The following is a 12,172-nucleotide window of genomic DNA, read 5'->3' on the forward strand; positions in this document are numbered from 1 at the left end:
GAGAGGGAGGAGGGAGGGAGGTTTTGGTAATGGGCAACAATAATCAACCACAATGTATATCAACAAAATAAAATTAAAAAAAAAAAGAATAAACATGTTCCAGGAAAAAAAAAAAGAATATGTTGGATTTTTCTTGCACATTTTCAATATTTGGCATACTAGCTCAAATCTCTTTTTTCTTCCACTTTTTTATTTTAAGCATTTTCCTATTTTTTACCCTTGATTTCTCTTAAGGCACTATCTGTGGGATTATTTACTCTTGTGTATCTTCTATTTTAGTGTTAAATTCGAAAATGATTTCTTTCCCTTAATTTTTTCTTGTTTCCATCACTTCCCCGTTGGAGAGCTGACCCTAGGATAAGCCAACCAGATTGAAAGGGAGTAGGTGGAGTTGAAATTATTTTTAACCGAGGGTCTGGTTTAAGGGGTTGAGACAGCAGCAGCTTGTCTTGTAACTTGGAAGAATTAGGACCAAGGGGAAAGAAGTAGAAAGCTGACAGGTGACCCACATTCAAATCTCGATGAAATCTTTGAGATGTTGATCAGGGCATTTTGTGCCTTTTAAAGCACTAGTGTTTGTTTGCCTCTACTTAAAGAAAGTGCTGTAATTTATAATGACTTTATTCTCAGCAGGAAAAAACTCAAGGGCAATCACCTTCATGCCCTTCCATTCAGAATTCTAGAACTGCAGCAGAGACCTTTTTAAAACCAAGTTTGCAAAAAAAGCATTACTTAACCCTGGAGTTCTCTTGTTAAGCATCCATGATGTTAGGGAAGGGGGCCTGGAAATTATGGAGCATCTGCCTCTGTCATGCATCTTACATTGATTATATTACTAAATTCTCCCCACAAGCCTATGAGACTATTTTAATCACCATTTTAAAGAGGAAGAAATTAAAACTCCGAGAGGTTAGGTGCATGCCTAGCATCACACAGAACACTGAGCATTTGAATCCAAGCCTGATCTAACTCCATGACCATAAACCACATTACTTCCTGTTTGAAAATTTAAAAACAAAACAGAACAAAACAAAAAACAGATGTTGTAGTTGTTTTCCTGACTTCCTAAATTACCTGCTCTCTGCTCTCTTATTCTAAGTTATCTTTCAGATGCTGGCAACCTGACTGTTATTCTCTCCATAACACACATATTTCCTTTCTATCACTAGGTTTCTTCCCTGAACTCAAATTCTGAAATTACCAAACATGTATATGACAGCTGGTGTGGAAGCAACATGGTACTGTGACGACTTCAGTCCAGAGGACCGGAGACCTCAGCAAGTCACCTGAACTATCTGCTTTGTTTTCTCATTTGTAAGACAAACAACAACAAAAAACCACAGCCAGCAGCTAGCCTATGCAGCCCCCAAATCTCAGTGTTCTAAAGCCATAAGGTTATGGTTTGCTCATGATCCATGTTCATCATGGACCCACCACTGGGTCCATGTTGTACTGATGTTGGACTGGGACAGCACCCTCTGGAGTGTTTCCAGGCCCCCATGACAGAAGAAAGAAAAGATTGTTTTAGTTTGCTCCAGCTGCCATAATAAATTCAACAGACTTGGTGGCTTAAACAAACAGAAATTTATTTTCTCACAGTTCAGGAGGCTGGAAGTCCAAAGCCAAGGTGCTGGCAGGATTGGTTTCTTCTGAGGCCTCTCTCCTTGACTTGCAAATGAATGACTGTCCTGTAGCAGTGTCCTCACATAACCCTTCCCATGTGCACATACTTCCCTGGTGTCTCTTCCTCTTCTTGTTAGGACACCAGTCTTATTGGATTAGGGCCCTACACTTATGACCCCATTTAACCTTAATTACCTCTTTAAAGGTCCTGTCTCCAAATACAGTCACATTCTAAGGTAAGTTAGGCTTCAACATATGAATTTGCGGGGGACACAACCCAGTCCGTAACAGACCATGGATTGGTGCATGGGCTCTATCCTCATAGCCCTTCTCTCATTTTTAACCTGCTGCAGAGGCTGCCTTTTTAAGTCTGACAAAGTGAGGGTAAAAAAGGATTATCAAAGACTCTTAAGGGAGCACGTGTCACAGAAATCTCAGGTACAGGAAAAATGAAAGCACACCGCTTGTGGCCTTGCCCCTTGTCCATTAGGTGTTCTTCATGCCTCAACAGAGAAAAATTTCAGAAACATAAAGGGCAAAGGGAAACCTGTCAAACTTCTCTAGAGATACCGCTGAGTGCAAAGGAAAGCATCCTACGTAAGCCTTTCTCCTTCACTCACCCAGGGCCTCCTCCAGTGGGACGGACATCGACAGAGTATTGCAGGCTTGGACGTGAAGTGGAAATTATGAAGAGTCTTTTCAGCCTAGACCAGAGGTCATTTCTCAACTAAAAAAATAAGAATCAGCTAATATGTAACTCTTCATGAGTCTAGCATATTAAGACAGGGCTACAGGTCAAGACAGTTAAAAGGAAAACAAAAATCTCTAGCAAAGGAGAGATCTTCAATGTTTTACTATGAAAACATTGTGATCCTGTTTAAAGATCTAAAATTGGCTCTCTTTTCAAGTATCCTTTTGAAGCTTTCTAATTTATGACTACAAAATCTACCTTCACCTCTTCTGCTCAGGGTCAAATGGTCTTGTTTCTCCTGAGCATCTCGAGGTTGTCCTCTCTGCTGACCACAGGCCAACACTCAGAGAGGGCCCTACACGTTCTCATATATAGAAGGCCAGTAATTTCGATGTGTTATGCAATTGAAATGTATTTTCCAGCCTGTGGCTGAGGAAGACTCCCTTCCATTCTTCCTGCAACACAATTCTTATAAAGAGTAGTTTCCTTTTCAATTCTAAGTTTGAAAAAAATTCTGAGTCTGCGGTTTTATTTTTTACAGTACCCCCAGAGAGAAACAATGTATGGGGTGTCCGTTGGTCAGACATACTTTTCTTAGAGATTTCTGATGGAAGGTTCTAGTGTATATAGTAATGGTTCCCAAAGATGTCCCTGGAGCTGTGCATGTGTTACCTTACATGGCAAAAAGGACTTTGTGAATGTGATTGAGTTAAGGATTCTGAGATGAGGAGATTACCTTGGATTATCCAGATGGGCCCAATGTAATCCCAAGGGTCATTATAAGAGGGAAGCAAAGGGGTCAGTGAGAGAGAGAGAGAGAGATCTGAAGACGTTACAAAAGATTTGAAGACACCGGCCTTGAAGATGTAAGAAGGGGCCACAAACCAAGAAATGCTGGAAAAGGCAAGGGAATAAACTCTCCTAGAGCCTCCAGGAGGAACATAGCCCTGCTTACCCCTTTATATTAGCCCAAAGAAACCCATTTCAGACTTCTGTCTTTCCAAACTGTAAGATATCCATGTCTGTTGGCTTAATTTGCCAAACTTTGGGTCATTTGTTACAGCAGCAATACAAAACTAATGCAAAGGTTCACTCCAGACAGTCCCCAATAGGGTCTGAAATAAAGAATTCTACCTGCTTTTATGTTTACTCCACTGGCAATATAAATGACTCTGAGACTTAATAACTCTCAGATCCTTTTCCTCAGGCCATGTCACCTAGGGACTTTCAAATGGTCTGATTAAGCTACAGGTAGATTCTGACACTACTTCTTGCCCTCTCTTCTTATGTAATAGACAAAATGGTTAAAAAACTCAATGACACAGTACTGCACTTTCACTTTTCTGATGTGACCTCTAAGCCCATCCCAAACATGCCATTGACCAATTTGTCATAATTTTGCATCTATCTGTGTGTTTAAGCTTCTGCCAATGTATTTCTCTCTCTCTCTCCCTCTCTGACCCTCTTTCTCACATACACACACACACACAAACATAAACACACAAAATTTCCTTTTTGGGAAGTTGTGTCCATCACTGTCCCTAAATTTCAGTATAATCCCTGGAGCACCCCAAAGTGAGAGCCAGCCACCATGCCCCTAGGCCCCTGTGACCCTATGCTCCCTCACATATAGATATTTATCCAACAATATCTATTGAGAACTCATGGACTCTGGAGCCAGACTGCCTGCATTCAAATCTCAGGAACTCCCTTTGTTAGCTGTATGACCTTAATACTCAATTTAATGAATTTCTTTTCTTGCCTAATTTTATCGTATTTAAAAATGGGAATAATAGCAATAACTACCACATAGGGTTGTTTATGAGACTTGTATAAATATATAATACAAAGTACTTAGGACAGTGACTGTCATGCAGTAAGCAATACTAATTAGCTGTAATTAGTATTATTATTGTTGTATTATTACTGTGTGCCAATCACCAAAACTATGATAGTGAAAAGAACACAGCCCCTGTCCTCAAGGGGCTTTCTTTCTAGTGGGAGAGTCAAGTAAGGAGAGTGGCCAGAGTGACTCAGGGTAATTGGGACAGAAAACAGGCTCTGGGAGCACAGAAGCAGAGGCAGAACCCAGTGGGGTGGGGAGGGGGGCAGTCAGGTAAGGTTACTCAGGGAAGGTAAGCTCACAGCCAGGAACTGGGAAATGAGGTGCTGTTGGCCAGGTAAGTGGGAGAATTGGGGGAGGAGGGGTTGTGATGTGTGGAGTAGACATGAAAGAGAAAAGGACAAGAATGCTTTGGAAGTGTGAATGAAGTCGAAGGATGTTCCCTGAAGGAAGCACAGGATGTGTACACAAAGGAGAGTATCTTGGGTAAGAAGTAGCTCCCTCTTAATTTACTGAAATCATGTGAGTTGAACCCTGTTTTCAGTGCAATATGCAAATTTAAGATCATTATTCCTAAATAATATAAATTGAGTGAGAATCAATGCTTTTGATTCTTACATGACAGAAATTATACATCTAGCAAACTCGGGCCACCATGATTAAGTCCAGACAACCATATGATAATGCTCAAACACGAAAGATATAGTTCTATTTTTCTAAAAAGAAAATCTTGAAATATTTTTTAGGGACCACCCTAAAATCTGGGTGACAACTCAGTCATCCAATAATAAGAAAAAAATAATTTATTATTGTTTATAAGAATGCTACAGAGCAAAATTTCTACAGAGGTTTTCAACCCTCATTGGACATTAAAATTACCTAGTGAGCTTTTGAAAATTACCTGCTCCCAGACCTCATCCCAAACTAGTTAAATCAGAATACCTTTGTTTTTGTTGTTGTTGTTGTTTTTGGTTTGGTTTTTTTTTTAATTTTATATAAGGGGTTTTATTTGCAAAAGTCAAATTTCATGTACTAGTTCATACAATCACTCAAATCTCATAAGAACGAGGGTTACTAAATCAGAATATCTTCTGATGGGACCATTTCATAAGCATGTTTTAAAGCCTTCCTAGGTGGTGGTAATGTGCAACCAGGTATGAAAATTACTGATTTAGCATTAATCTATGAGATTTTTAGAGTTTTGAAATATTCCAAACTTTTTTATTAGATGATCTATTCCAATTCGGACTACTGTTTCAGCTCAGATTTGTTGGGCAAAAAAGGAAGAAACAATTGAGCTCTTAAATTGGTAAAATGGGAGCTACTATTTCAATGATTAAATTGATTTTGCAGTTGAATTTATTAAAGAACTGTTCATGCAAATTACCTGACTGATGGTGTTGCTGGCAAGTCCCCGAAGATCCCCCTTATAAGGCAGGACCTAAGGGGCAGCAGCCATTAAGCAATTCAGATGCACAAGCATCTGAAAAGACAGCAATTAAGAAATTTTCTTCACTGTATTCCAGGAGGAGAAATAGCATTATTCATCAAAATAAAGATACTTCAGAAATACACCTTAAGAAATTAAACCTGGTTGACAGTTTGAAAAGAAAGTTCTTTTATTTGCTGTTCACTTCCAACAGTGATGTTCAGATGACACGGTGACAATGGGCACTCAGTAGTAAGCCCAGTGCCTGGAGTTAGCAGAAGGGGGGGGGGTGGTACAGAAGCTTCTCAGTTCCTTTTCTGGGTGAGATATATATATAAATGTATACACACACACACTCTGTGTATATGTATGCACGCACACACACACTTCGCACACACACTCTCTCTTTTTTCCCCCAGATCTCTCCCTCTTCAAGAATAGGGAGAAAAGCCTTCAGTTTCTATGAAAGACATTCATATATTCATTCATTCCATATGGAATTAATGAGACATTTGCAAGTAACATACGTCATTCTAGGGCCTGAGTGTAGGACAGTGACTTGAACACAGCCCCTATTCCCAAGAGAAACTTGCCGGTCTTGTAGGAAAAACAAACTTAAAACAAATGATGACAGTGTAGTGTTGGGAAAATTGTGCTTTGCTGGAAGACAATGCATTGCTACATCCAGCACATTCTTCTTGGTTATCTGGGTCTGTTCATTGCCTTTGAGCTATTTTACAGCTCTGCAAACTGTAGATAACTGATAGAAATGCAAAATAATCCTTACCTGCAGACACACAAACACTGTCCTGTCTAGTACAGGTTCAACTGACTTTCCTCTCCCACTGAGGAAGAAGTCAGTTTCACGTCCACTTGTGTATTTATTTCGATATTCCTGATTTGTCGATGTGTCTGTTTTTCTGGGTCTTTGAGGTGGTCATAACAACTTTGCTGGTTTTCTCATTAATGAGTTAAATAAAATCTTTAATATGTTAAATATTAACATAAATTAAATAAAATCTTTCAGTTTTAGATGTGCACGAGAACTGTGATTTTGCCCTGGGTGGAGGTCAGGACATGTTACTCTGCAATATGGCAACTTGGCATATTGAATATTTGAAGATGAAGGAATTTGAGAAACAGTATGTTCAGGAAGGGCTTTCTGACCTTCCCCTGAAGCAGGTCATAAAACCTCACGTGAGAGATGCGCTTTCTGTTCCTGGAGGAAAGGTAAATAAAATCTTTAATATGTTAAATATTAACATAAATTAAATAAAATCTTTCAGTTTTAGACGTGCACGAGAACTGTGATTTTGCCCTGGGTGGAGGTCAGGACATGTTACTCTGCAATATGGCAACTTGGCATATTGAATATTTGAAGCTGAAGGAATTTGAGAAACAGTATGTTCAGGAAGGGCTTTCTGACCTTCCCCTGAAGCAGGTCATAAAACCTCACGTGAGAGATGCGCTTTCTATTCCTGGAGGAAAGAAACCTCTTTGTCTCTGAAGACGAAGAGATGCAAAGAGAAATCTGAACATGCCTTGCTAAGTTTCCCCCACTTTATTACTTACCTCATAGCCCTTTGTCTTATATTTCTCCATGACTCTCTCCTTTTCATCAAACCTAGGGTAAAAACACTCAGGTATATGCACTTCTTGGGGTCTTCATTTCCTTATGAAAGCTCCTGTGTCATGTAAAATTTATATTAAGTACATTTGTATGCTTCTCTCTTGCTACTTACCTCATAGCCCTTTGTCTTATATTTCTCCATGACTCTCTCCTTTTCATCAAACCTAGGGTAAAAACACTCAGGTATATCCACTTCTTGGGGTCTTCATTTCCTTATGAAAGCTCCTGTGTCATGTAAAATTTATATTAAGTACATTTGTATGATTCTCTCTTGTTCATCTGTCTTTTGTTACGGGGGTCCCAGAAAAGAATTTAGAAGGACAGAGGAAAAAGATATTTTCCCCTCCAACACCATCTTTTGAAATGATCTTTTAACAGCAGACTTACCATCAGGGTGGCAGACTGAAAAGAGGTAGCAATATTCCCTCTGTCTCCAAACACATGGACTTTCTGGATAAACTTTTTTTTTACATTATAGATACATAGCCAGACTCAAAACTAAGGAAGGAAAACCTCTAGCTGCCAGAAATAAAGAAGCAACCAGTAGTTATAACTATGAGCCAGAGCTGCAGTCCTGCAGCTCACAGGGAAAAGAGGTTGGACACGTTCCTTTCTGCAGGCACAGTACCTGGTTGTAAGGTGGAAAGGGTCCCTTTCATAGGGCTGGGAGCCAAAAGGAAGTTATAATAATGAAGAAAAATCATTTCTGGTAGCCTGCCCTTGGCTATGTATAGAAATTGAGTCACTGGGCCGGCCCAGTGGCGCACTGGAGAGTGCGCTGCGTGGGAGCGCGGCGGCGCTCCCGCCGAGGGTTTGGATCCCATGTGGAGACTGGTTCCCGCTTGCTGGTTGAGCGCGGTGCGGGCGCGACACCGAGGGTTGCGATCCCGTTACCGGTCAGTAAAAAAAAGACAAAAAGAAAAAATAAATAAATTAAAAGAAATTGAGTCACTGAAAGATGGGGACCTAAAGCCTATGCTATGTAGGTGAGGCACCAGAATTTGAATTACTCATTTGATTAGAAACCTCAAGCCAAGAAATTAAATTGAAAAATCATGCAGATCCAGTGAATTCTGTAGGACCCTCATAGGAAGACTCTTTGAATAGCTCAAGAAAGGTATGCTGAAGGTGGAACTAAGACAATGGCAGCAAGGATCTAGAGAAGGTGGGATGGAGTCAAGAGATCTTTAGGAAGCCAAACAGTTAGAGCTAGCCCAGGTTGTACAGGAAAAAAAGGGAGAGCTGTCTATAATAATTCCCAAGTTTTTGACTCCATTAACAGAGGGAGTAATGGTGTCATTCATAAGAATGGGAGGGCTGGGAGTAGAGGTGAAATAGGTCTGGTTTTATGTTTAGCTCACACTGAGTTTAAGATCTAGGTAGACATACCAAGCAGGCAGGTCTGCAACTCAGGCAATAGTCCAGGCTAGAGGTAGAAATTTGGGAATCAGCAGGAGTAACAGGAAGAAATGAGACTTTTCTCAGAAAGTGTGTCAAGTCAGAATTAAAAAGGAACAAAGACAGAACTCTGAGGAACATGAACATTTAAGGGACAGGTTGAAAAAGGGAAACCCACAAAGTAGATTGAAAATCAGCAGCCAGTTAAGTAGGAGGAAAAAATAGGGTCACGAGAGCCAAGTTAGGAGTTTCCAATAAAAGGCTACAAATGATAAAGAAGATAAAAATTGAAAACTGTCTACTGGTCTTCACAAGTAGGATGATGCCAAGGTTCACTCCTCTGGTCTAGTCATATTGAGAGCAAAAACCAGGTTTCAGTGGCTGAGGGGTAAATTCCTCTTTCAGAGCCCTCTACCTCAAAAGTTGGCTTAGTATGTTCCCTATGTGTATTACCCCTTTCAAAGATTGAGACCTGCAGAGATGAACTGCCAGAATTCATTCATTTACCCATCCAATTAGTAATTATTGAGCACCTACTATTATGAAGAACTCTGCTAGACAGTGGGATGTATGAATCTGTAAGACTCAATCTTTAGTGGCAGGAGTTTAAGCTGGATGGGAGAGTAAAATAAATAATTACAGTGTAGGTCATGTTTTGCATAGGACCTTATGGGAGAATGAGCTATGATAGCCTAGAAGTGGGGTCAGGAAGCATTCCCAAGAAGTCATTTCTCGACCTAATATTAAATAATGCTAACATTTATTGCTAACATTTATGCAGTACTTATCAGGCAGCAGGTTTCATTCTAAATACTTCTAAATACTAAACATTTAACTCATTTCATCTTTAGAACCACCCCACAGAGTAAGCAACATCATGGTTTGCCCTTTTGGACGACCAGACTGAGGTACAGTGGTTGACCGGCCTAGGATCACACAGCCAGAAAGTGATAGTGCTGGGATTTGAACCCAGGTATTCTGCTTCCAAAGTTCACGCTTAAAAACCACCAAACTACACTAAAACACAGCTCAGCATTTGTTCAGTGAATGAGTTAGGATGGGCGGTCCTAATCCAAAAAAGGGCATGCATTAAGACAAAGAAACATGGAAGAAATTGGCACAATTATTGTTTCATTCACTACTCCCCTGGGGAAAAAATTCTGCCATGGCTTACATCATTCTGTTACTATCTGCTATCTAATTCATATTGTGCTTTTTATTTTAAATTCAGGCTATATAGATTTATTCTATCAACAGTCAGCCACTTCTCTCCTGACCTCCAGCTGCCTTCACCCCCGCTCTCCACCACATGGACTTCTCTGCCTCCTTTAGCACCTCACATGGTCTCCCCTTCCATTCTCCCCGATTTGACTCCAGCTCTGACAATTTTCAGATTTCACTCCCAAACCTCTCTTCTGTCTAGATTGTGTATCATCACTCTGGCATTCCTTCCAAAACTGTCAAGCAAAGAAATAGAAGCTTGATGATCCACACCACTGCTTTCCTTCTAAACGATTCATCTGCAAGTCCAGCCACTGAAAAGAGTTACAATTTATTGCCATTTGAATAGACTCATAATCTCGCTTCACTGTTCACTGGTTATTCAATATTTATAACTCACAATTGACAGTAGAGTTGTCAATTGCCGTTCTTGCTAATAGGTGATCCTTAATGTTCATTTATTTAGAACTGAAAACAATATTTTCAGTTTCTAAACTTTGTTCCTCATGGGCACAACCTGCCCCTCATCTGAAGTGTGACCAATGGGACACTTTTTAGAGTGAAAGGGAGTTTTATTAACTATGACATTGGGCCACAGGTTGAACTGGAGCTGTCCTAGGCAAACCAGGATATATGGTCACCCTAATTATTTATATAACCTCCTTGTTTGCTGTGAAATTTTTTGTTAAAATAATGTTCAAATTGACCAGGACAATTTTAAGCAACAGATTTAAATTTGGAGGAATGAACATGAGACCTGCCATTACTCTCATTCCACTTCCTGTCCTTCCTCACCCTCAGTTCCTTCCTTCCCAAATTTGACACCCAGAGAAGATCACTTTTTAATCTTCCTCCAATGTAATAAAATTATTTTCAGAAATAACTATTTGATAACTAGTAATAATCATATTTTCTTGATTTATTCTTTAGTTTTCAAACAATTAACAATTTTAAAAGAATCCATTTCAATTTTAAAGATATTCAAATTTAGTAAAATATTTTATGTGTAAAATATGTATTTATCTAACAAGAATAGTACCCCTTGCAATTTGCACTCTTTTTCACTGTTTCAAAATTCAATCACAAATAAAAATTCAAAGTGGTTGCATAGAGTGATAGAACTGATATAACTCAAGTTGTTTCTTTGTCTTTAGAATGCATGTGTGATCATGGATTCTTATGAATCTATTATTTACACGTGGAGACATAAGCAACATAAGAGTCAGAGACATGAACAGCACCCAATGTGACTTAAAAGTAATTCCCGACCTTTATACACTTACAAGCACTAATTGAGCCTGTACATGTCAGGGGCCAACTGTGTAACTCGAATTAACTTCTATGTAGAATACAACATTTATTAAAGTCTAAGTAATAAAAATGTGCCAATTTGATATTTACATAAATAGTATTAAAACTCAGCAGTATTGCAGCAATGGTTTAAAACTTAAATCAATGAAAGATTAGTGCAGAGGAACATTTTATCACTAACATTGTTTCAAATTGTTGGCCCTTGGTGATAAAAAATAAAAAGCAGACTGATATATAGTTGGTTTTAATTATATTTTTAAATTCCCTGTAGCCGATGCACCCCTTCCCGTCTGCTCTGGGCAGACCACTCCCACCTCCCACTCTCGGTCGGGCTCTGCTTCCATAAGCCCGTGGCAACCTCTCCATTCCACCCCACTACTCCTTCCTCTAAAATAAAAAGCAGACTGATATATAGTTGGTTTTAATTATATTTTTAAATTCCCTGTAGCCGACGCACCCCTTCCCGTCTGCTCTGGGCAGACCACTCCCACCGCCCACTCTCGGTCGGGCTCTGCTTCCATAAGCCCGTGGCAACCTCTCCATTCCACCCCACTACTCCTTCCTCTGGGTTTATGGCCTTACATTTCCTCAGCTTTGTTGGTTTATTTTTGTGTGCCTTGTGTCTGTCCTCACAGTTAACTTATGTAATAACATGACATTAAAAAAATATATTTGAGCCTTGTGTTATCAACTAGAATATAAACTCCTTAAGGGGAAGGCAGATTCATCCCACAACCTCACACTGGTGTCAGCAGGGTCGCCCCCTCCTAATGCCCTATGAAATAATCCTTCCATGCCTCTTCTGATGGCTCCCAGGTGTTCCTTGGCCTGTGACTATATAACTCCAATTTCTTCCTCTGTATCCACATGGCCTTCTCTCTGGTGTCTCCTCCTCATTTCTGTCTCGTACAAGCTCATCTGTCATTAGGTTTAGGGCACTCCCTAATCTAGGATGGTCTCATCTCAAGAGATTTTCCGATTCTTAATTATATTTGCAAAGATTTTTTTCCAAATAAGGTGACATTC

The 12,172-nt window shown here is 39.7% G+C and overlaps 1 protein-coding gene across 1 annotated transcript in view; it reads right to left on the reverse strand.

The window, feature by feature from the left end:
- The window catches only part of IQCJ (IQ motif containing J), a 54,454-nt gene extending 47,121 nt beyond the window's left edge, over nt 1–7,333 (reverse strand). Inside the window, exons 1-3 of the mRNA XM_008585846.1 lie at nt 7,329–7,333; nt 7,159–7,210; nt 5,545–5,598 (exon numbers count right to left, since the gene is read on the reverse strand). Coding sequence (XP_008584068.1) covers nt 5,545–5,598; nt 7,159–7,210; nt 7,329–7,333 — 111 coding nt within the window. The remainder of the gene's footprint in view (nt 1–5,544; nt 5,599–7,158; nt 7,211–7,328) is intronic.
- Between the last annotated feature and the right edge of the window lie 4,839 nt (nt 7,334–12,172).

This window comes from Galeopterus variegatus, unplaced genomic scaffold (assembly GCF_000696425.1).
Source record: "Galeopterus variegatus unplaced genomic scaffold, G_variegatus-3.0.2 Scaffold3734, whole genome shotgun sequence".
Taxonomy (NCBI): Eukaryota; Metazoa; Chordata; class Mammalia; order Dermoptera; family Cynocephalidae; genus Galeopterus; species Galeopterus variegatus.